Here is a 27,203-nt window from a genome sequence, read left to right on the forward strand (position 1 = left end):
ATATAGTGTATTGTAATAAGAAGGAATTTTATAAGATGCATTTTTAACAACATTTTTACTAATTTTATTATCAAAAGTAAACTGAAGTAGTCAGACTACTATATGTGTGTAATAAAGGTAGAAATTAAAAAAAAATAATTATAACTTCTTTTTAAATGACATAAGTTAATATTTTATTTCATTATAAGTTTAAACTTTTAAAATTAAATATATTGTTTGTTCTCTAATAACTTACAGTTTAATTTTGTTAACTAACTAATTATGTTTTTCATTTACTTACTCATCTTTGAGGAAAATTATTATGCTTATTTTTAGACACGTCGTCTTTATTTTAGTATAAAACATATTATGGTATAAAACACTTTAATAATGAAAGGAAATGGGTATTTTTTCTGTCATTATTATTATTATTATTATTTGCTAACATGCGTGGGGTGTTAGTAACGAAATTTTTTACTTGGTTTGATATTATATTACGCGCGCGGTGCTCACAGCAGGTCGAAACACCCTATCGAAAAAATTTTCACGTCCCGTTTGCATTGGGTCCCGTCGACCGGAGATTAAATGATTTACTATGGCCCCAAACAGAGAGGGCGCCGCAAAACGTTAATGACGGCGGTAAGCTTTTCTTTACGCTTGGCCGACCTCGGGGCTGAGAAAAAAAATGTACTCACTCACACAGACACACACATACATATATAAAATTTATATATTATACATTTTTATACACAGATCCTCATGGGAAAATGTACAACGGTTTCTTTTCTATAAATATATATATGTGATGCATGCGTGTATATGTGTATAGGAAACATATATATAAAAAATATAACGACAACTTTTAGTTATTACGCGACAACCGCGTTATATTGTGCGACGTATATAGGAATGGCGGCGTGCGAATCGAAGGAAAAATAACACTGTCAGAACCTAGGGTCGTTGGAGGTACAGACATGAGTGGTGGTAGTGTGGTGGATGAGAGAGAAAAAAAGTATAGTGTAGCACGCGTATAATTTCAGGACTGGAATTCTTCCGTCCCGTGGGCCTTACGGTGCGCGTACTACACCTACCCCGCCCGCCACCGCACACACGCGCTCGTGCCCGCGTAAATGATGATGACAATCCATTTTTTACAGAAAGTGATAAAAACCACCCTGGCAATTCCCCGAAGGCTAACGAGGGGACACGGACGATAACGCCGCCCGCGCCACCGTTACCGCTGCAACAGTGTATACTTCTAGAAACTGCTAAAAATGAACTGGCTCGCTGGGTGTGCATATATATATATATATATATATTATAGAAAAAGAGAGAGAGAGAGAGAGAGAAAGAAAGAGAGATAGACCCTAACTTACTGCTGCTGTAGGTCGATCTATCGGTTTTTAAAACGCCAGGTCATCAACACGAAGACAGATGCAGACCCGTATTATATACATTATTATATATTATAGACACTTTTTGGGCTCGTTTCCCCTTTCACTTTTTAGTATTATTATTGTTATTTTGAGCACATAGAGTAACTCGGACATAGCTATCATCTTATGATGATTTTATTAAACGTTATTTCAATTAATATACACTTAATACCTTTGAGAAAGAATATACAATTTTGAATTCGTTGTGATGTAAACAATAATACTAGTAGTATATATTGCATATCATTGGTTTTAATGGTATCCCAACAAAATATTTCGTGACCAAAATGTCGCGAAACCAATATATTGTAAAGAAATAATACCGCCATAAATTATTATCGCAATTGTTAAATCCAAATACACTAATAACTAAAAAGAACAAGACGGTCAGTTGGGCTGAACGAGTAAAGAAAGTAGTAGGTAGTAGATTTCCATAAACGAGAGTTTAAAGATCATCTTCGAGGTATTTCATTTAATATATATTTCCATTAATTATATAAATATTTTATTATTTATTTTTTTAATTTATTTTTTATACTTATCGTATATCAATTTTATTAAATTATACATATTATTATCAATTTTACTCTAATTTATTGAAATACTTAACAATATTATATGCTTTGAAATTTGAATTACATAAAATTATTTATGACTATTATAAAATATCAATCAATAATTAATATTATTTATTTCTAACTAAATTACTGCTATATTTCATACTGGCGATATGTGTGCTGGTAATATTTATTCCATGCGATATTTCAGTAACGATATTTTACTGGTGATATTTTATCGGTGATTCAGTTGTATTATGATAAATTGTTTTGAGTACATGTTCTATAGAGATGTTCTTGACAGAAGCGCTAAACAGCATGATTATAATATGTAATTTAATTAAAATGAGACATAGTATATACATACCTATGTACAAATAATAGATAATGTACATAGATATCTGTATCAGAGAACACAGTATAAAAATGTAAATGTTGAAATAAAGAGAAATAATGGCTTTATTCTGGAGAGTGGACTTAGAGAATAATAATGCATTGTATTTTGCGAACTTTAAGATTTTTTCCGAGATACGCAAAACTTAAACGACTTGCTCTTAATTACGTCTCAGGAATCGGGATACGCTACAATGTAGTAGTAGCAGAAGTATAGTAGTGGAGGTTTGGGAAGTTGGATTGGAAAAATAAATAAGAGATAGCGGCACGAAGAGATCGAGTTTAGAGAGTGGGTTTTTTGAAGGCAACACATTAAGTCATAAATTACAAAACGCAATTCCGCGCGACGCTTGGCAAAAGCAAGCGAAAAAGTTTTTCTCATTCAATGTCCCCCTTCCTTTCTACTGGAGAGGGTAGATGAAAACAGATATTATTATAATATAAGAGAACGAAAAGACGACTTAAAAAAAAAAAGGAAGAAAAAGTGAAGATATATATATATATTTATGCGCGCGTGAGTAATAAATAAAAATAATAGGAATAAAACGAATTCTCATTAAATATTAATAAGAAACGAAATAAAAACAGAGTTATCTCGACGGTAGAAATGGAGTTTACTGTATTTACAGGAAATCTAAAGTTAAGAAAAATGAAAATAACAAAATAAGAATAACTGTGTGTACTCAACAGGTGAAGTGAGGTAGAAAGTTTGTGACGACAATTGCATAGAGGACGCCGTGAAGAACAACCGGTAAATTTAAAACGTGAGAAAGTTTATATCAAGGAAAAAGAGACGACGAACATTTGATAATAAAAGTTTAAAAGTAATAGGCGGAATGGGAATTACGTGCTGTAGGGGATGGGGCGCGAAGTGAAATGAGGTTGAAAATCACCTGAGAAAGATGAGAACTTATGTGATAAGACGACGGAAGAAGCGTAACGAGAATTTGCTATTGCAACGCACGCCGTTACTTCCTCGAAATAAACGAAAAATGAATCCTGGGGGTTGATGCAGCTTCTTTTTTTTCAAGTATTCATATGGGAGGGTGTCTCCTCCGATAAATCGGCAGTGAGCGAGTATATACGCGCTAGAATGGAGAAAATGTTGAATGACCCGGAAAATATTCATACACAGTAGAGTTACGACGGAAGACAAATTCGTTTCTTTATGGATGCTTCCTCTTTCTTTTGTTCTCTCTTTTTTTCACATTATAATAGTGCGTGTAAGCAAAGTCAGCATATAAAAAAACAAGTATAACTATAATATACATACGAAAATTACAATTAAATATGCATCGGCGATTTTGGAACATTGTCAAAAAATAAAACACGAAATTAGTATTCACACGAATTATGTTATATGAAAAAAATTCTTGTCTATTGCAGTATTAACCTTTTTCATGAAATCTTAAATTGTACATTGAATAAACCTAATATATTTATAATATTTTTAAGTGATTATTATTCAATATAATCGTACGTACAAAATAATAATAAATTTTTTTTCTATCAGAGTAGAATAATATTATATATGTATACACTTACGAGTATTCTTATCAAAGTTTTTTCAATTTCAACATTTTTTCTTTTTTAATATTTCAAGTTTGCTATTTTGTTTGAGATAAAAATACAGAAACGTCTAAACTGAAAAGTTAAAGGGAGTGTGGTGGTTGTTTCCCTGGGGCAAAATAACCGACAATTGTTTAGTATTGCGTCCTGTATAGAGGGAATCTGTTGCGCGTGTACGAGATATACATAAAACTCGTTTAGAAGGACCTCTCATTGGCTAATTGTTTTTAACGGTAATTACCCGGCGACGGCAATGGCAGCATTAGCTTCTCACCCCATCCCTTAAAGAGAAAATGACCGCATTTCCAAGACATAATCACGAGTGTATTCCTTCCGTCGGCCGATCTAAGGAAATGCAATTGAATTTCGCTTTTCCCGACGGATGTCACTAATTAATGTTTCCGCTTTTATAGGTTTCCTATTAGCATAATTAATACTATAAATATATCACGCATACTTGTAATACATTAAGTATTTTGTACTTTTTCAAATTAAAAAACGCCCGAAATATATTAACATAATAATTGATAGTGTAATCAAACATAGCTGATTATTACGATTTGTAATATGCTACTATATTATATACATTATAAAACGTTTGATTTTGTTTAATTGTTTAAAATATGCAATTAAATATTAATTTACTATAGTATATTTATGTATTACATATATATGTATAAACGTAAATGTGTAGCCAATTATGCGTTTGGCAATGTCAATAGAACTTTTGTCCTGATATCCCCTAATACGTTTGTTGGAGGGCTATTACAAACGTTAGAAATAAATCATTATTTGTAGGATTTGCTGCAAACAAATAATACCGTCAAGAAAACCCGGAGATTTGGCATGAAACAGGGAGCAAAAGGGAAACAATTTCGAATCGGATATAAGAGGCTACTTAAACCCGTAACAGGGGCTATGTTATTTTAGAAGGGATGGCGGTATCGACCCTTTAGGTCATGTTCGAAGAAATTCTATTTTTATTAAAACTATGTCTACTTTATAAAATAAATCGAAACTGTCTCAAGTGTATATAGGTACATGTGTTTTTAAATAGTCTGTAAAATTTAAACTCTTAATTCATAAAAGGATTTGAACTGTATTTTATTAGAATAATATAAACAAAAGGAAAATTAACACTCCTGTAGTGAAAGCTGAATACTATGAAAATTAATGTTATTAAGTTATAATGATTTTTGAAGTTATTATTAATAAAAACCAAGTAGTTAGTTGTTAAAATATATCTATAATGTCATAATTAAAACATTTTTCAAAATTTAGTAGGTTTATATTTATTTTTTTAAAGTCGTAAGTTGTAATTTGTATGTAATTGATAGTAAAGGAAAGGTTATTTTAGAGGGATTTACTGTTCTTAGTATTATATGAGAAAGTTTGTCTTGACAGAAACTCCACAATGGTAGTGGTAACATTTTGCTAGTCATGAGGTATATATATATATATATATAGGACATAGTAGAAGCATTGCACACAACGACTCCCGGTGGAGTAATATAGGAGCCCTAATAGCCTTCCAAACACCTTTTTAATGAACTACCCCCCGGGTCCACCACCAGCCACCATTACGTTACTTCACCCTATCATACTCCTCTTCTCTCCTCCATACATTTTCTTACTTCTCTTTTCTCTGTGTCGGCCAAGATGATCCGTCTTGTCTCCCTTTTCTCTGGTTACAACCCTGTATTCAACGGGGATCTGTCTATATCCTCCTTATTGCCTTTTTCCCCAACTCATCGTCGTCGCAATAAATAAGAATTCCGATTTTTTGCACTGGGATTTTATTATTACCTTCTCGGGCTTATTGGAATGTATTATCCTACTATATTATTATTTTATAACATTCTACACGCATATAATATATTTATGGTATATTTATATATTATATATATTATATATATTGTATTTTTTAATGATTGGTGTCATTCCACGTTGCATTTTTGCCTATAATGAGGTTTTACATTCGATTTATTCAATATTATTGTAAGTTATAATTTTTCTTAGTTCTTTATAATATTAAATTTTATAGTATCAATGAAGTTTATTTGTCTTATTTTAAACTGTACCATATATTTAAGTCTTGTATATTAATATCATAATATTGTGGTGTCAAACACGCAATTATTGTATTATAAATTTAATGAACGACAATGATATTATTGATTAAATATTAAAATTTAAAAAACTAGATACTACAGAGTTAATAAAATAATAACTTTTTTTAAATCGATATGTAATAATATTATAACAGAAAACAGCTTAAATATAATGTGGTTGTTATATGTGTTTGTGTCTAAAAATAAAATTTTTGAAATTAATCAAACTTGCACGATGACAAAATAAGAGTAGCAGTATAGAACTTACAATAGAATCCTGGGAATGATAGAATTGTACAAGGATTGGCTGTCTGTGCATACGGTGTGGAAAATGAGGAAATTTATAGAAGAGGGGGAATGATACAGAGAGGGAATCGAGCAGTATAGATGGGAAGAGGGAAGAGAAGGGAGAAAGTATGCCGAGTATGGAAATGTAAGGGTATATATCATTCTGGTCTGACAGTGTAATTTCTCTTATCAGTCCAACATAGCGCAAATGTTACAAAACTACAGATGCTGCAGTTTTCTCTCGTTCTTCGCCCAACCTTCATCCCCTTTCGTCTCCCTGCGACGAACATCCACCGTTGCCGACCGGCTTTCATCAGAACCGTGAATAAACGGAAGTGCTCTGTTGTACATAATTTCCCACAGTCTCTCTTAACGCGTCTACCGCTATTCTAATTTCATATTTCTATTAACGTGAAGTGGAAAATAAGAAACGCCCGGTAAAAAAAAAAAAACAAATAAAATATATTTTAATTCTATGAAATTTATGTATTCATGTGTGTAGAATACTGTTGTATTATATTAACCGTTGGTGACGTTTATAATGATATATCGAAATTGCGTATTTTATAATTCCGAATGTGATTTTAAAGCGTGTTGCGGAAGCGGCCAAAAATAATGAGAGAAAAGCCGTGCCGGATCATTAGTCTCTTTGGTATAGTGCAGTTTTTGTACGAACGAAAGGGATGTACGAAGTTCCCCTTTTGTCCCGTGTATTCCGGTCGGTCGTTGTGAGTTAGTGATAACAACGGCAGCAGTGATCGGACACAAGGGAGGCCGCCGTCCTTTCCGCTCTGTGACTGTATCTTTACAAACTTAATGGTCTGGATTAAATACGGCCGGAGTTCTGAAATATTTTTGCCCTGTATTTATTTTATCTCTATATATATATTATTATATACGCTTTCCCCCAACATGACCGATACACATTTCACAAACTCGTATATATAATATATATTTATTTTTTCATCTCGCAGTGTTTGCTTATGTTATTTTCGAGAACAGACTAGTATAGTCAACGGCGCCGAGTATACGAGCCAAAGAGGCAAAATATTATTCAAAAAATTAAACAAATAGAAGAAAAATTTTAAATTATACGTTATCACAAACATTTTATGTATGTAGGACTCTATATTATATATGTATGACTGCAGCTACAGAACTATGATCATAGTCGTGTTAATTGATGTAAACTATTTATATCCGTTTGTCACACTTACATAAAAACGTCTACGAGGGGATTGTTCGTCTCAATCAAACGCCGCCGACCGCGGCATAAACGTATATTACTCCGTATAGGACAAGTACACCATCCTTATATTATTTCTATATCTGGTGTACTATATCATAACGTGTTATGATGGACAACAGGTATAGTTTTTAACCCAGTATATTATACGAATTTGAGGACAATAACCTACTTGTGCGTGCGACTTAACGTCGACGTATTCTGTATCGTTCAACTCGTTTTCTATTAATTGAAAAGTAAAAAAATTGTCGTTTTCTATTCGTTTACGTTTTTCGTCTGATCCCAGACTGTCGTGTATTTTATCGGTATTCTAAATTGTAGTTTCAACATGAAAGATGTGTAAAATATTTTTATTTGCATATTACATTATACTTTCAAGCTGTCGCGCGAATGCTTTTTTCTTGGATACTAGTAAATATGTGCCGCGGAAAAGCTCGCACAGAGATTCCCTTTATTTATAGGCTTTATACATACACACACATGAGAATGTTCATCGCTATACTTTTGTGTGTGTATGTATGTGTGCATGCCTCTTCGTCTTTGGAAGTCCTATCACACAGTTTTTCATCACGTCGTCCTTTGGGAACCTGCTGCAGCATCAACCCCTTGTTATTTATGGATCTCGGGCGTTATTTTCACGCTCCAACGGCCCGTTCCTCTTTTTCGTCGTTTTATTTATTTTTTTTTTACGGCATAGGGAAAAATAAATCCTACTCTATATTCTCTACATGTCAATAATAACTAAATTAAAAAAAATAATAATAATACCATTTTTTCACAAATATAATATTATATATACTATTTTTATATTATTATGCTATATTTTATTAAATTTAGGAAGTACAATATATCTACACATTATATTTAATTAAATTCCTTAAATAACTTTTATTCGTGTATCGTATTTTTAAGAAGCACATCGTAATATTTTATCGAAAAATATGTTTTCACAAGAATAACTTATAAAAGTAAAATATATTTATAATATTATTTACGTATAGGTTTATAGTCACAAACTTTTATTTTTAAGGTTTTTAATCTAAAATATACAATAACTAACGAATTGTGTGACCCATTCAAATACGTATATACACATACTTTTAAATGAAATTAGTATTGAAGAATACGCGGGGTGGATCTTTTATTTTACCGTTGTATATAATATATACACACATATACACAAATAATATATGTATACATAACAAGAATTCCATTGGGATTGTAGCATTGTGTAACTCGGGTAATTGGTTACACTCGGTTGCCAGGATGGATATTATACATAGATGCGCATATTATTATAGATGTATTATACACGTACACAAGCATTGCAGACCTCCAAACACACATATATAATATACACGGCGCTCCACATTAACGCGCTAAGCCCCTTCGGTTCATTATGCAAGATGCACGAGTAATTTGATTTTGATATAAAACCGTAAGCGAGATAATTTAATATACACGTACGCGGGCCGGTTAGGAGGTAGTGTGGGATGTATCCCTTTTTCCTTATCCACGCTGCAGAAACGAGTTTGTTGAAATTCGAGTACTTTTCAAATTCAAATCGCCTAATGCACTATATTGCGACGGACGGCGGCATGCACTGTATATAATATAGCGCACACGCTATATTATTACGCATTTGTAATTGACGTGGAATTAATACTCGCGGGCGTCGTGGTGATATCGCTGCAGCGACTTGACTATATAGGCGGCGTGCACATAAACATATTATACCTATACACAGTGTAAGTATATTATATACATGGTTTGTATATTATAATATTCTAATCATTAAAGTAAAAAATTTTAAGCAAACGATATTCATGAAATAGATTTGTATAGCTTCGACGGAATAAAATGAAATAATATCAAGATTTCAATCAGTTTATTATCGCAGACGTTTGTATTGTCTCATTTTTAATTGAGTTCAAAGCGCAGTAATATAATAATCTGAAAAATAAAAACCGATCTTTGTTGAAAATGCAATATATTAGATTTACGATAAAAGATCATTCAAAATATCCGCATTTATTAGAACAACGCACGGGAATATTTGCATTTAAATCGCTATTATAATGCTCAAGTATTGATATAAAGTTTTTAAATTATAACGAAAAACCGAAAAAAACAACTTGTGATTGTGCATTAAATCACAGTGGTTTTTCGGCAGCCAGCTATATACTATCTATTTAACGATATCGCGTGGGGAGAAAATCGAAAAAAAATCATCAAAGCCCTCTTCGTTAAGCACGAAATTCACGTGACAATCGTCCGACTCGCTAGCCCCAGCTACCGGGCACAATGTGCAGGTGTAAAGCGCGAGACAACAAAAAAAAAGAAATTTAAAAAAAAATATCGCGTACACGTCATACAACAATAAATAATTAAGATTACCGCGCATCGCACCTCAATAAATTCCTCGTTCCGCTCGGAATCGTCATCAAACACAAACGTCACGGGCGAATTAGAAATAAGTATAATATTATTATTATTATTATTATTATATTACCTCTACCTATACGTTACTACATGATTATTATGGTAGGTGAGATTCGACTCGAAGAATGTCCGACTGCGAATAAATACACGATCGCTCGCGCACACGCACAAACACGCGCCCACAGACGAATCTCGTTTTGCGGTCGTTTTATGCGACTGCATCGCTATAAACACACACACACACACACACATTCGCGCGCGTTTAATATAATATAATAATATATAAGTTTGTGCGCTCTTGTGTGTCTGTGTGTGCGCGCAAATCCTCTTAAACAATGCAAAACCGCTTTTGTGCGTGCCAACTATAATATTATTATAAGGGCGACGCACGGGCGAGTGTATTACGTTATTGCGGACACAGCGGGTCGCGCCGGCAATGGGACATGAACGATCGTTATCGTTTAATCGTCTGAAATATTCACTCCGTGGCTCCAAGGACAAATGCGACGACGACGACGACGACTGCGACGGACGACGACGACCGCGACGTCGACGTCGACATCGACGTGCCATTATATTATAGTATACATACACACATACTGTACATAATATTATGTATATAGAAAGAGACACACACACACATTCAAACGGGCCCGGTTAACCGGCCCGGCGTGTAAACCGGTTCACTCGACGTCGCGTTATGGACGGATACACCAGAGTACATTATTATTATTATTATTATTATTATTAAAAGAGATAATATAATATATATATATATATATATATGTTATACGATGTAATAATATTGTATTATTATATACAGACGATCGTACCCGATAGGTCGGTTAAAAAAAAAAAATAAATAAATAAAAAACTGCGCGTTTGGATTGAGACGAATGCTTTTCGCGCACGTTATCTACGCTGACGTTTAGAGGGCCTCGGTCCACACGATATTACAATATTGCTGCGTACACCTCGCACACGCGGCCGCCTGGGCACTATATATATGCTCTTCGTTTTCGAAATCTCCTCCGCTGCAACGGCTTTACCCGCCATTATATAGATACCCGCCCGTAAACGCGTATCGTGTGAAAACTTCGGGCGGACGTAGCGACAATTACGTATCATTATATTATTCCTATTAGTTAACGTTATAATATATGCGTCCGCGCGCGATCGTTGCACAATATTAATTTTCCACTCGGCTCTTCGAATTACAATAATATAATATAATAATCGATCGATGCACTCTCGTCCGGCACGCCGTCGCGCTGCAAAACCTAATAATTGCATTAACGGCGCACAAAAGACCGGCATGACAACAGCACTAGGAGCGCGGTGCGGGAGGCGCGCGCGGGTGTATAAATGTACTCGTGGAATGATGCAACTCGGGGCTAATTTCATCAATATTAGTGTGGAACACCGCGTCACCACCCCCGTCGCTCGGCCAACTGCAGAATCCGCTGTCGCGGGCTGGCGTCATCATCGCTGTATATATAGAACGGCGCACACTATTATCGCTGGCTCTTTTCTCGTTTTATCCGTCTCCCCAGTCTTCCCCTGCATCATCTGCATCATCCCCCCCCGTCGTTTAGTCTCGTCGTCATCGTAGTATATAGTCGTAGTCATCGTTGTCGTTGTCGTCGTCGTCGTCGTCGTCGTCATCATCGCCACCGCCGCCATCAACCACATGGCCCATAATCCATAATGGACCGTTTCCATTAGCATACATTGTCACCTCTTGTCATCCGTCTACGGCAACGGTAACGGCGTCGGTGGTGGCGGGCAGACATCACGCCACTTGTGTTATATGCCATTATCACCACCATTCGATGAGAGTGTCCCATAAAAATAATAATAGTAATAATAAACCTTTTTTTTTTTTTAACCACCGCGACGTCATAACTACCATTTATTTTTATGCTCTATACCTAGTATCTCCGTGTATAATATATTATTTATATTCGATTTAAAATTCTCAAACTCGTTTCCTTTTTTTAAATAAACCAGCAATCTTATGTACTTATGTAATACATATATATATATATATATTTAAGTATACCGGTTTTTCGAACTATCGATTTAATATATTATATATAAGTAGGTAACTATATATACAATAATATTGTTGGTATTTTTTATTTTTCCATAATAAATATTTATCGTGACCCTCCGCCGCGTTATATAGGTATAGCGCATACGACGTATAATGCTACAAGAAATGCGTTAGGCTTTGTGTATCGCTAAATCGAATACGCGTTTTACGAACACAATTGTTTTATTAATAATGTTTTTTAATTAAAGAGACACGCGTTAATTATTATTCGCCCCCTTGGTTGCCATAATAATAAATAATAATAATAATAATATCACCATTCGTCGTTGAACGCAACAAAAACAATCACCGCGCGAACGCAAGGAAAAACATTTGTTAACATAAAACAAATTGTTTGTAAAGGGTTGAACAAAAAAGGGGTAATTTTCTATCGTCTATTCAATTAACTTCATTGAATTTAAAAAAATCGTAAACGATATTTCAATATACTTAAGGTTTTGCACAATAAACCGACGCTATGTATTTATATTGAAATATTATATATACACATCTAAGCGTATTCTTGCTGCAGTTGTGTGTGTTAACTTATTCAAACTTTGTTACCACGTAAAAAACTTACGGCGTATAAAAATAATATGTATATACTATGTATTTTATGTATACCCATATAAGATATTATAGTGCACAACAGATATACACGGTTCAAAAATGCAACGACTCGTGCATATCATATACCTACCTGCTCACAACTTTTCGTCTTCGGAACTGACTGAATTTATTTCTTTTGATTAATTTTGACCATAAATTTAACTATCTTGGCGCGACATCGCGTGACACACCCATACACATGTATATATATACACATATTTTATATAAATATATAAGTTTACGCATACCGGTACGTAACGGACGTATATAATAATATAATATGTATCATGTACCATATAATAATGCTACGAAGAGCATCATAACATATATAATTCTCGTATACAATATTATATGAATTACAAACCGCTAAGGAATTTTCATTCGTAACGCATATCATCTCTTCCTTCTCCTTCGAACCTTAAATATCATCAGCGCCTTCCTGCGTACAGCTCTGCTGCAGCAGCGTGTATATCATACATGACCACGACCACCGGAAGTAAAATGTTTCCATTGCTGCAGCGTTTAATGACCATAGTTTCTATGCGAGTCGCGCGCGAATATAGTATATGCGTATAGTACCTACGCGTATAGTTTCGGCTTTGGCGTCGGCAAATAACTTTTCTCACCCGGAAAATAGATGGCCAATCCTCCACCGGGTTGGGGGAAACGGTATAGACATATAGGTATACATACACTAGCCAATGCGGTATATATGTGCGTGGCGTTTTTTCCTATTTCGTTCCCGGCGGGAATATTTATCTGTTACGGTCTCGAATTTAGATTGGTTTGTTTGCAGCGCGCACGCTGTTCCGTACATAGCTACCACGCGGGCGGGCACGCCAAGGGTCAAAAATCGGGATTTGCAGGCTCGCCCTTTTCCCCCTGCAGCACCGTGTATAAACCGTTACTATTTTTCCCGGCACGTTGCTGCGGCTACGTGTCCCGGCGTGTATATCACCTGATTAGGAGAGACGCGTTATAATATATATAATATATATATATATATATACACATGTACAGTGTGTGAGTGTACAAAGCTCGCGCGCGGTTTCCGATCAAAAAAATATCCTTCATAATTCTTAATATTCCACGTGGGACCAACGATTTACCGGACGTACCCAGCTTACGTATATATATATAATAATATTTATCTAAATTGCGCGACGGTCCGCCATTTCCGACTGGTAGAATCCGTCGAATTACGTACACGCAAGCTCGCACGCACGCACATACACCGATATTGCAATTATTATTGGCCGAAGAACGGAATACATACTAATATCGAGTATAGGTTATGGGTTATATTATTTTTATTGTCTCGCGCAGTATTATGTTTTATTATATTATTTGTTTTTATTATATTACGTATAGTTTCATTAACGGATTACACTTAATCGATTATTGCGCACACGCGTTAATGTATTTATAGGAAATATATACACATAAATATATTATTGTGTACGCGTCGGTGTGCGTGTGAGCGGCGCGCTAGCGTGTGTGTGCGTATAAATAAATGACAGTGATTAACGGAAAGTCGTGTTCTGTCACGGTGAACGAGTACGAGCGACGGCGGCGGGATTAGGGTCGGCCGACCGTGAATGTTTCCCGGGCGCGCGCGTATATATATATATATATATATATATATGTGTGTGTGTGTATACAGAAAGGGTTATTGGGTCCCGTGCGTATTCCCTTTGCGTCGCACGCAAGTACACACGCACGTCTCGCGTATTGTACGCGTACACACACACACACACATGCACCGCGCGATGTTTGTGCGCTCGAAACACAACAATGATCTTTGCTAATGATCACAAAACCGTGTGTTACTAGCCGACGAATGCCGCGGCGCTGCAGCAAGGGTTGTGTGTGCTTGCTATTCTTTCTACCCCTCCCGTAGCACGCATAGCAGCACCGGATCACGCGGCCGCGGTCCCTAATTTTGTTCTGCGCGAAATTGCTTTCGGAAAACTCGAGAGGGTGTCCAGATGTAATTGTCGTAAATTAACTTTTTTCAAGATCCCCTTGTTCGCTCACCGCCGCCGTCCGCCGCCACCCTTGTGTATAATACGTGCGCACCAGCCACTTGAAACACATGCGTGTTTCCCGCCGACACAGGACTTCGGGATAAGTCCCTCAAGGGCATTCAGTAGTGGCCACAATATTAGAATAATTATAACATAAAAGGTTATTATATTATATACGTGTAACAAGTAAAATTTCGACACACACACTCGCGCACGTCATATTTATATTTATATATTCAAACGAAATGCAAATCAAAACGATTCGACCGTTGCTAGTGTTAAACTTATGTATGTATACACTCGCCGTCGCCGCATCATATTATAATATTTAATCGTTTATAATACTTGTTTGATGTCAACATAGTATAATAATAATATGAACTTGACATGATTTCGGAATTTCTAATAAAAATAATCCAATATTCGCGTATTGTATATCACGACGTATTATATGAGCTGCCCCCGCAGTGTGATATCATAAGAAACCGAGTTCAATCCGTGCACTAAAGATTATAAATCGCGAAAAACCACCACACTGCTGCACTGATGCAGCTGCAGACCGAACGATATTAACCACATTTTTCATTCTTGTTGAACGGCGGTGATATTGTTCCGGGGAGTAAAGAATGAGCTATTTCGCCCTCTGCACATACACACACATACACTAACATACACATGTATATAACGTAACTGAGTAAAACCGGGACACGAGGTATACGTGTATATAACACATATATACATATATATATATATGAGGTCGGAGGAGATATGGGAACATTCCTGGACACATTGCGGCAGAGATAGAATCTTTCTCTACAATAACAACGGAATGGCGGAAAAGGGGACGCCAGAGGTGGCGGCGGACGGCGGTCAAGCTTTTGTGTGTGATGGGTTCGCATAAAAGGCTCACCGCGGGCGCGGGGACCGATTCACCACGCCGCGCCGCACTACACTACCCACGCGCCGCTGAAAAGACCATTCTTGGTTGTTTGAATGGCCGTAAAATTTGTCCACCCGGATAAACGAGGGCCGGCAGTATGGACTATGGATAAAGGGAGTGGTTGAAGGGTGGTATATGGTCGTTTCGGACGGGGGATGACGGCGGCGTCGGTCTATAGGTCGGCGGCAGAGAGGGATGTCGTTTTCCATATCTGGCCGGTCGGAGTCGAGTTGAGACCCGGAGATTACCCTCTTGTTTATGGCTGGCTTTATTTTCCAATTTCTGTCTAAGATATACCGAGGCCTAAACGCTAATCTCGTATATATAACCGACAATGCGTTCGAGATGCGCCCGCGGTCGTGCAGTGTGCGTGCGAGCGCTATTACGTTTATATTATTATTTACGTATACTGTTCGTGTGAAAGGTATACATTATAATAATATATTTAATATTATATATTTCACACATTCTTGATTTTCGACATCCGCCCATCTATAATAAATAATAATACGATATTAGTCAAATATATACATGATATTATACTCTGTACAACACGGTTGTGCTAGCTATCAACGCATGCTTAATTATATACCCATAAATACAATATTATTATGTGCCTATGTATAATGTTTTTGTAAATATATGCATAAACATTGTTGAGTATTCAATTTTGCCATTTTCATTAGCTGCAAGTGTTATTACATGCGTATATATATACACTATCTAGGATCAGAATAAACTGCATGATAAAAAATCAAGTACGTAGGTTTTTCGTTTTTAAATTATTACGTTATAATTTCATGAATACGACAACCAATTAAAATACGCGTACCTGCGGCAGTATTTATATATATATATAAATATATAGTTTACAAAATATACATGTATACTAATGAGGAAGTACTGCGATATTTTACTCGAGACCTTAAATAATTGTATATTATACGTATACGCATGAATAAAATAAACGATGTCTGCAAGTCTATGGGACGAAAATTATGATCGTATCAAAAATAATATTCTTACTCGTACGTGTGTATTTGTATATACGTATAGTTATTCTGTGAGAATCATTAATCAAATACATGACCCGTTGTTGTCGCTAGTATATTACAGTATATAATACCTGTATACACGTCGAGTTAACCATATTACAGAAATCGCGTGTGGCACGAAATCAATTTTTCCTTCTTGTATTTTACACACACACACACACATATTCACTTTTCCAAACGAACTATTGATTACGTGAGAAAATGGGTATAAAAACTATTCCCATATTGTCTATTCACGCTATTTATTATTTGCCTATAAGTATGTATCGACACGTAAAAAAATACCTGCAACGTCATGTTAAAAAGTGTTTGTATGTTTAATATAGCATTAGATAGAAAATTATTATCATTATTATTATTAATATATAGTTTACTATTGTAGTCCATAATATATATAATTATTGTTGTTTTTTCATAAACACTATAATTATATCACGAACAGTGTTTTTAAACATCATCAACAACTTTTATTCGAGTTGTTTAAAATTATTTATCCACGTAAAATAATAATTATACATTACTATTTTTATTATTATTATTATTGTTACATATATATAATATATTGTAAAAATTAATTATCATTTCTTTCGTGTAACCGACTAATGTAATTAAAATGTAAATATTGTAATTTAAAAACAGCGATTAAGATAACGCTTATGTCGATTTCTCAATGACAATGATCATTAATAATTGTAGGTACAGTAATCGCTTGAGACACGCTTTAAATAACTTATTTATTCAAAAAAAAAAAATAAACTCATATATATAGTATACAAACGCGTATAATTAATTTAGCGTCTCTGCGGGTAAAATAAACTTTCGAGAGAAGTTCTATTATAATTCGATTTGAATCATTATTTGTTTGTTTACTAATATATATATATATATATATATATATATATGTACAAATGAAACAGTTGTTCATCATTCTGATGTAAAACACAAATTTTGTGAATTTTTAATAAGTAATGTACAAGTAGACAGCATTATGTATAGCAAAGTTAACAATTTAGGTATAATTATAAATATTTTTTATAAAAACCGCAATGGAGTTCTGTACATATTTACGCATTTCGTGAGGAATGGGCTTGCACTTCTAAGATTATTTTATTTTGTATTTATTTTTTTTTAATCTGATAAGAGAACCAAATAAGAGGGAGGGGAGACTATTGATTTTGCAATTAATGCAAAACGCGTGATAATGGAGTTGAAGGAATATTTTTGCCCTGCTAATGACAAAGTTTTTTTTTTTCAACACCCTTAATGCGAGACTATATATATTGTGAGACAGGAGAGCGAATTTAGCTGGTGTTCCTGCAGAGACGCAGTTGTCGCGAACGAGGATTAAAAAGACATCGACTTGTCCGACGAATTAACACGATAAGAGGACGATCGGATTTCTCTCGCGTTTATAAGTATATATATATATTTAACACTGGTATAGAATTCGCGTCCCGGAGATTTATGCGCGTTTCCCTGCTTAAGCTCACGCGTTAAATAACGACGAGCATATCGTTGCAGAACTTCATCTCCACAGTCGTTCTCGCCAATTGTTTTAATATATTATATTAATAAGATTTTTTTCGTCTATAAACGTGCAGGATTGCCGGTTTCTCGCTATTAGTATGCTGTATCCTCTGTAGATAGTCTTGTGTGCAGTGAAACCCTCAAATGTTTCTTGTTTTCATCATTATAATATACTATAGTCTATAATATGTATTATATACGTGAATCGAAATATTAAAGAAATAAAAAGGGCTGGAAAATTAGGCGTCAAGCGAACAGCTGTTACAGGCGCGTTGATGGGGGTCGGGTCATATGTCAGGTCGGGGTTGTTAGGTCAGAACTATCGAGTTATGTGCACCGGGTGTTTGTAACGACTTCTCCTACTGGTGCACACTCCCACCCCTTGCCCACCCTCGCAACACTATTTACAACGTCTCTAATCGGCAAAAATACATTTAACGCATATTATTTCGACCCTTATTTTTGGGTTTTCTTCCTTGGAGTCGGCTGCATAGCATAGGTATAAGGTGCACACATATGCAGGCTTGTGTTTTCCAAATTTAATAACCGGCGCGCAAGTATTTCACAAAAACCAATTCATCGGGTCAAAGTAATATACACATTCGTATAATATGTATACGAACGTAACTCGAGACAAACGACAAGTTATCGACCGAACTATGAGCGAACACAATATTATTCGTGTATTAAATTACGTCGTTGCCGTGGTGTGTTTTGATGGTAATCGATATTAAAAGTCTACAAAAGATTTTCGTCTACAATATAGTATAATATAAATACGTCTACGAACGAGCGATTAATATATCCGTATATTGATATCGCAATGAGATGTCATTTTTTATTTTTGGAAATTACCGATAACCGCTGTGATTATATTCCAATAAATGCACTTAATATAATAGAATATAATATATTTATAAATGATGTACCTAATAGATTGTTTGTTTGTTTTTGCAGGTTTATAAACGCTCGACGGAGAATAGTGCAACCTATGATCGATCAGTCTAACCGTGCCGGTAAGTGTCGAAAAAATAATACAATATATACTATATACATATTATTACGATGGTTGTATCATATTTATACATGATACCCATGTATTATATTTTATATTATTATTATTATTGTGTATATATACAATGATATAATAATATCGTTTGCGGCGCCGCGTTGCAAAAAAGTCGTAATTGTTATCCCGCAAAAGTTTTGGTTCGGTATTTTTTTTTTCCCCCCTGTCGCGATATAGTCGTATAGTCGTCGTCGTTGTTGTTCACAAGATACGCGGTAAATCGTTTGAATCAGGTGGTGGCGAAGCCGCGTGTATATGTATATGTATATATATAGAAAGACCATCATCGTCGTAAAGCAGAACGACTATTCGCGGGGGGTCGTAAACGCGCGGCGGTGGCGGCAAATTGTAATGTTTTCCGCGATGCACCTCAGGTCCAATTACGCGAATTTTCCAGCCCAGGTTTTCCTCCTCTCTCTCTCACATACACTTTCTGTTTCCCCCTCTTTTATACCCCCATTTTCAGTGGGTTTTTACGGCTATTCCGAGACGGTGGCACACAACTTTTGACTGGCAATTTCGAGGGGTTTTATGGCGCGATAAACTTGTTACGACATGCTTGATTTTCGTGCACCCTCTCGCGCGCGCCGAGCCGGTTACCGTTTTATTCCCGTTTAATGGAAATTTTATTTTTACTGCAAGTCATCTAGACCCTTTTTTTTGATGATTGTCGTCTCCTCTCACCACGGCGCGCACGATCGTTTTAATTTTATTAGCAGCAAATTGCCTTTATACGACACTTTTGTTTTTATTTGCCCCCGTATAGCTGCACTCAACGGTCTCTGTTCCCGTGTGCGTATATATACGTGAATGTACAGCGCGCAACCACCGGGAAACAGTTACGGTCAAACTAACTATAAACCAACCACTCGCGCGGCCATTATTATACTATAGCACTATATATTATATCAGTTTTAATCCCGAATCATTGACGTTAAATCGCGGCAGAGAAAGGGTCGCGCCGCTACATATATTATATACCTACATATATAGAAATTAATGTCATCATAAGACCTTGTGTGGGACAGTTTTGTATACATATATAGCTAGGTATTATAATGTATAATATATTGGATACACATCGTCCCGTATGCGTGTTTTTTTTTTTTTTTTTGACCTACGAATGGATTTCGAAAGTTTCTCGATATGTGCAGCGGAATAAATTGTTAATAAGAATAAAAAAAAAACCCATATTCATACATACATAATATAGTATATATATATTGCGTATGACTTGTATACGCAAGTGTTATGTCGAAGTCGATCATATAATATAAAAATTATAATATACTCTGACCCCTTAACTGCGTAACGGCCCTCAGTATAAAAGGACCTATATTCTATATTTCCGGTAGTATTCGAAAAAGAAATCTCCCGAAAGCTTTAACAAGACAAGTCTCGTTGGTCCGACCTCCCGTCCAAGTTTTTTCACCCCTCATATATAATATATATATATTACGACCGACATTATTTTATACATTTTACGAAGAAAAGAAATAAATGCGTACCGGATATAAAAACCACCAAACAGTGCTGTTCCGCCTCATCAACTCTACTAGCGTATATATAGTCGTTCACTCCCGACACGATAACATTTCCTCGGACGTTTTGAAAATGCTTCGACCCCTTTTATTTCGGTACATAGCTCACAAACTCTTTTCGCGTAATTTGGAAGCATCATCATCATCATATATATATAACATTTTTGTCGATCGTACCACATTTCGTGAAAAAAAAAGTTCTCGAAACTTTTCAAAAGCTTTAGCCGAGTGCCGAACATACGCATCATTTGGTACATAGTAATTTTACGATATACGATCTATAACATTATATGGAAGTGAATATAATCTGAGTGTGGCCGAGGATAGTAACAGCAGTAGCTGTAATAAGAGTAGTCGTATATAATATACGGTTAAAAGTCGAAAAGAATATTAGGCGGCGATATCTATAATAGTATATGAGGGGCAGCAAGGATTGAGGGACAATTCTGTGATGTAGCGCGGGCGTGCAACGACATCTTGGATATATCTGCTGGCTGTAGTGGGGTGGCGTTAAGAGTAATCTCTGTTAATATCCATTACCGTGTTTGTGCACGGGGTGCTTCGTAAAACCGAGGGGGAAACTTTTAGTCGCTGGTTTATAACTGCGACGACTATTTAGAACCGTTTGTTTTGTAGGCGACGATATTTCCGCGTCGTCGGGACCGTCGCCTGCATACGACCACCGTGTCGTGGTGCGATACGCGAAGCTATCACGGAGAAAAACGGCATTATTAAACTACTGACTTTTATACTGATTATATCGTCATCATCTCCGTTATTATTATTATTATTATTATTATTATTATTATTACTACTACTACTATATTATCTTCATTATTATGATGGCAATGCACCGATGTTGATTTCGTGCTCGGTCGTCGTCGTATATATAGCGGGCCAATTAAATTGCAATTCAAAAAAATCAGTCGTCGGGGGATTACACGGCTTTCCACTTTTCTGCCGTCGAGGTCCTAATCATTTCTATTCCCGAGAGCATTTCGCGCCCCGTCACTCGGCGGTGGCGGCGTCGGCAGCGATGCTCTCGTGTGTGAAACGTTGTGTTGTGTACATGTCGCTTTCTGGTTTTTGTTTGGAATTATATGCGATTGCAGTACTATGTGTTTAACGTCTCGTGAAATATATATTATATATTATTATTATACAGTGGACAAAATGGAAGAGACGAAACAAAAGCTTTTAGTGTTTCGTCCTCGGCGCAACGCTGTTTTTGTTATTAATAATTTATTCCCAGTCTGCTGTTTTTCGTTTCGTTTAGCGTTGTTAACATGACGTCGTATACGCTTTTAGTTATAAATATATAACTACCTTTTAAATTGACATTTTTAACGACTATAAAAAACTGCAGCTGCAACAGCAGCGATTATCGTATATCTACCTGTAATATCCGCGTATTTGTATATTATGCAATTCTATATTATAAATATATATTGTGCTGTTGCAATAGCAATTTATTCGTGATTTCTTCAGTGAAGCGAATGACTACGTTCAAACATGTTGTACACTTATAGGTATATATTCGCGGGAATTGGGAAGTACAGTAATGGCGTGGACAAGGAATATGTATGTATGTATATATATATATGTGTAGTATGTATATGTATATACATTATATAGGGACAACAATATATCTTGTCGCTAGAGGTCCCTTCTCGTGTTTGGGGACAAGAAAAATGGACCTCGACCCCGAAGGGTCTGTGCGACTGCAATCCGTCAATCCCCAGCAGTATCTGATAAGAAAAAAAAAAAGCTCGCTTTGGGACAGACCAAGTTTTCACCTCTTCCACCGCCTACTATATAGTAATAGTTGTAATAGTAATGGTGGGGTAGTGTTTCCTTTAAGCAGCTATAAATTACTATTTCGTCGATCTAAAGTCGTTTTCGCGCGAAACGATCACGGTCGACAACGCGGCGACAGTTTCTCTCCGACGTATCTTCGATATCATATCGTACTATATCCGTATTATACATTATAATATAATATGTTATGTGTAAACAACACAATCGGAATAAAAAAATCGATTCGTGACTTATTTGTACATGGACATCGTTTTTATTATCATTATTATTTTTTTTTTCCAGTTTTCTCACCGCATGCCGGCCCCAGTGGAGCGTACAGCCCCGAGGCAGCCGGTCTCGGATACATGATGGACGGACAGTCTCAGATGCTCGCAGCGGCAGGTCACAGACCCCCAGGCGACCCGGCCTATCACAACGAATATCATCATTACCCGGCCCAATACTACGGTCATTTGTAGTACCGTAAATTACAATCTGAATTCTAGTACTCGTGTTTCATTACAATGATTGATAACAATCTGGTTGACTGATGTATATTTTTTTCACTGGTCGCTATTATTATTTTATTTTATTTATTATTATTATTATTATTATTATTATTACTATTATTTTTTTTTTTTTAATTATGTTTAAAATAAGACTATACGGATTGTTTTTTTCCTTTTTAATAACGATTAATTTTCTGGTGTCGTAATTAAGACATTATTGTCATTATGATGATATACAAACAAAAACATTCGATTTAAACAAAATCATAATATTATATGTTGTGCGTCGCTACCGATCTGTTTCGCGTTATGTATTATATTGTAGTACAAGATAATGCAACATAATATATGTACACGCATAATATTATTGATTACGATGTAAGGCGGTTATTGCCTAGCTGTAATTTAGACCTTTTTTTTTATTTATTATTATTATTGTTTAGTTGACGTAAACACGTTAGTCGTGTACGTAAGTATTATGTACATTTATAACAACAATGTAATAATGTGTCCACGTAGGACTATGTTAAATGTACGCGTGTTATGTATATATAGGTACAATGCATTACAATGGCTATCCAATATTATAAAGCATATTAATAATGTGTATATGTGCGCTTAATGTACATTATTACCCGTCAACTCGAAATGCGATATTATTGTTAACGGCATTTTTAATCTTACATACCTATTATAAATCACGAAAGAAAATTCGGACGTCATTTCGAATTGTAATCGCAGCTGTAGGTATAACACAAAAATGTACAGAGCACACCAGTCAGACGAGCTATATGATATTATATATATATATATATATAGTTGCAGTATAGCCTATATTGTATCGTCAAATTTCTTTATCATTATATTATTCGTTTCCTGGCGGTTATAGGTACATGGGATTTGATCGTTTTCGATTTTATTTTCGGCTGGTCCTTTGCATCCATGGATGTACAGCCTTCCGCGGAAACCATTCGTTGTTACGCAGTAATTTATATTTAGCTGTTTCATTTTTAACTTTGCTACTACGTAAAACGTAATAAGAATAATATAATATGTCGACATTTTCAAACCTGAATTTTCCGTCGTCACAAAATGATAAAATTACACATGTTGAGTATATATTGTACAATCTCGGATTTTTTTTTAAAAAAAAAAAAAAATAAAAATAAATATATGTAATATTATATTTTGCGTACTTTATAACTACTAGTCATGTTTTATATTTTATATTACCATATAAATATTAAAATGATAATTACGATTATTCTTAAAATAGTCTCGTAACAATATCTGTACTGACTTGTATAATAACCATGAATCCGAGAGAAAAATATTAATTACCTAGAGTATGATTTCACGATTATTTCGATATTAATCTGTACAATGTCTAGAAAAAGTTAAAACTTATTTCGTTTGTTATTGTTTACACGTTTTTTTTAGTTACCAAACATTTTAATGGTGAATTATATTTCCGAACATCTTGTCTCGCGGACAAAACAACTTAAAAATTAAACGTTCCGGCCAGTATACGGATATTGGCGGATTTTCATTATGATTTGAAAAAGAATATATATATTTATATATTTGCAAAGAAACGCTGCAATGTATACTATATTATGTATACAAAATAATAGGTTGTTGTTTTGTTTTCACATATGAAATATTATTATTGTTATTCGTTCGTTATTTTCTACATTACGTCCCATCTCGATTCATATGATCACAATTCACCTATTTTTTTTTTTTTTTTTTTTACTTTTAATACTTTTTATTATCGCGATAATGTTTTATTGTTATATTTACGACGTAGTGTAATAGGTAATTTTTTTTATTATGTTTATAAAAATCAACATCGTCAATAATAACGCGGTCTACGCACATCGACAAAATAATACGATGATGTCTGAATTACAATTTTTTTTCGTTTTCTTTTATAAATATATATATATATATATATTATATATATTATAAATACGTGCTAGACATTGCTTTTTTTGTGCCAGTATAATACACTTGATGTTTTTTTTTATCTATTTAAGTATAATTATTACGTACCTATAAAATGTAAATATTGTAATAAATGTCTTTTACTATTTTAGTTACATTTAATAATAATAAGAAGAAACATTTATGTACATAGTGCAGTAGGTATATATATAGTCATCGTTTGATATACAAATATATATGTACGCGCGTGTATATATACATGTTATATGTGTATGTATTTGTATATGTATCTCTATATATATGCATGTTGTAAAATATGTTCTTTTTTTTTTTGTATGTTCTTTACATTATATATATAGTTGGTTAAGATTTACATGTTTGATGGAAAAAAAAATGCGTGCAGCAGCAACTTATGTACATATAGATCGTAACATTTATTATATAGTTGTGTATAATTTTTACAATGTGATATAATATAATAATGATAATTAATAATAATTAATAATATTAATAATATGATGATTATAATTATGTATAATATATGTATAATCATCACATCGTAAACATAATAATTAATGATTAATAATATAATAATAATAATTATAAATATATAATATATATATATATATATATATATAAATATATATTAATTATATAATAATAATTACGAGAAAAACGTTTAGTATTTTCTTTATTATACCTACCCATATGTATATTATTACATATTATTATAACATAGGTGTATCTTATAAGGAACGTGTACAAAATCGCTATATATATACATATGCAAATAAAATATGTTTTATGCAATTCAGTTTATTATATATAAATGTGTGTGTGTGTGTGCGTGTGTGTGTGTGTGTGTAGGTATACAAGCGCACGTCATCATATTATTGTGTTCAATATTCGTGATGATGATGCCGACCGAAAACAACCAATTCGATCTCATCGCTCATTAGCGAAGACGTATAATATATGGGTACGACGTATAAGTACCAATACTCTATCACGATATAACAGCCGGTACATAATATTATATCTATACCTACAGATCGTACGCCTGCAGCACGTATATATATATATATATAAGTTTGTAGTGTGTATACGGTACGTTTGTGTGCGGCCTCGCGTACGTGTATTATCATTACGATATACGTGATTTATATGCCTATACGCACGAATCCTATACAACCTAACCACGGCGGATGTATGTGCCTACTACGCGATATCACACATCAGCTGCCATCGTCGGCGGCTGGGCCGCGTGACGTGCGCCATCGCGACCCGCGACGTTATTCCCGATTCCGGACGCGTTCCCGCGCGAACCGGCGTGCGTGATGTGTCGTTCGCGCCTGTGCGTCGCGGGACGCGCGGCGACACGTTACACTCGTAACACGTAATCGCCGTCCGTCCGGATCACATATCACACGCCGTCGCGAGAGCCGAAGTCGAACGTCGTAATAATCGCCATCGAAAACCGGTTACGCGAGCGCGCGCCGCACACCGAAAACCCCGAATGTCCCCGTTAGTCCGATATTGTTATTGTAACGTTATTGCGTATAATACCGACTGTCACGACAATGACAGTATTATTATAATATTATCGTTGTATCTGTATAGATTTATCGTTGAAATATTGAACATCATCGTTTCGTGTGCGGATAGAGTACGTATCTGCCCGTGTAATGTAATAACGTGTGCGTCATGATGGCTGCTGCCCCGACGTGTGCGTCGGGAGAAATCGTGTTTGGGTTATCGTGCGAGCGTGTAAGAGCGTGTAGCGTGGATGAGATGGAAAATGGAAAAAGCAAAAAAGAAAAAGAAAAAATAAGGACCGTAGAAATTCGCTCCGTCTTCGGGCGCGCGCGACCTCTCCTCGCTCCGGCGGCGACCTTATACCGCCGCCGCCGCCGCGCCGTCGCGATGTGTACGACGACGACGTTTAGGGGCGGTATAGCCGCCACACACAAAGCGAAAACGTGAGCGAACTGCAGCGCGCGCGCACTGCGCGCTCGGTCGGTCGTCCGCCGCGCGCGCGTGTGTGTGTGTGCGCGCGCGTTGGCGGC

The 27,203-nt window shown here is 35.3% G+C and overlaps 1 protein-coding gene across 3 annotated transcripts in view; it reads left to right on the forward strand.

Moving 5' to 3' along the window:
• Positions 1–23,281, forward strand: part of LOC112595137 (homeobox protein homothorax) — a 97,927-nt gene extending 74,646 nt beyond the window's left edge. For 2 of the 3 annotated variants that reach the window (XM_025340230.1, XM_025340232.1), the window contains 2 exons: positions 19,232–19,290; positions 22,985–23,281. In XM_025340230.1, the coding sequence (XP_025196015.1) occupies positions 19,232–19,290; positions 22,985–23,160 (235 nt within the window). In that variant the 3' untranslated portion in view covers positions 23,161–23,281. The remainder of the gene's footprint in view (positions 1–19,231; positions 19,291–22,984) is intronic. The other variant, XM_025340233.1, reaches the window with a different exon arrangement.
• Positions 23,282–27,203: the final 3,922 nt, after the last annotated feature.

This window comes from Melanaphis sacchari, unplaced genomic scaffold (assembly GCF_002803265.2).
Source record: "Melanaphis sacchari strain LSU unplaced genomic scaffold, SCAv2.0 Contig25_pilon_pilon, whole genome shotgun sequence".
Taxonomy (NCBI): domain Eukaryota; kingdom Metazoa; phylum Arthropoda; class Insecta; order Hemiptera; family Aphididae; genus Melanaphis; species Melanaphis sacchari.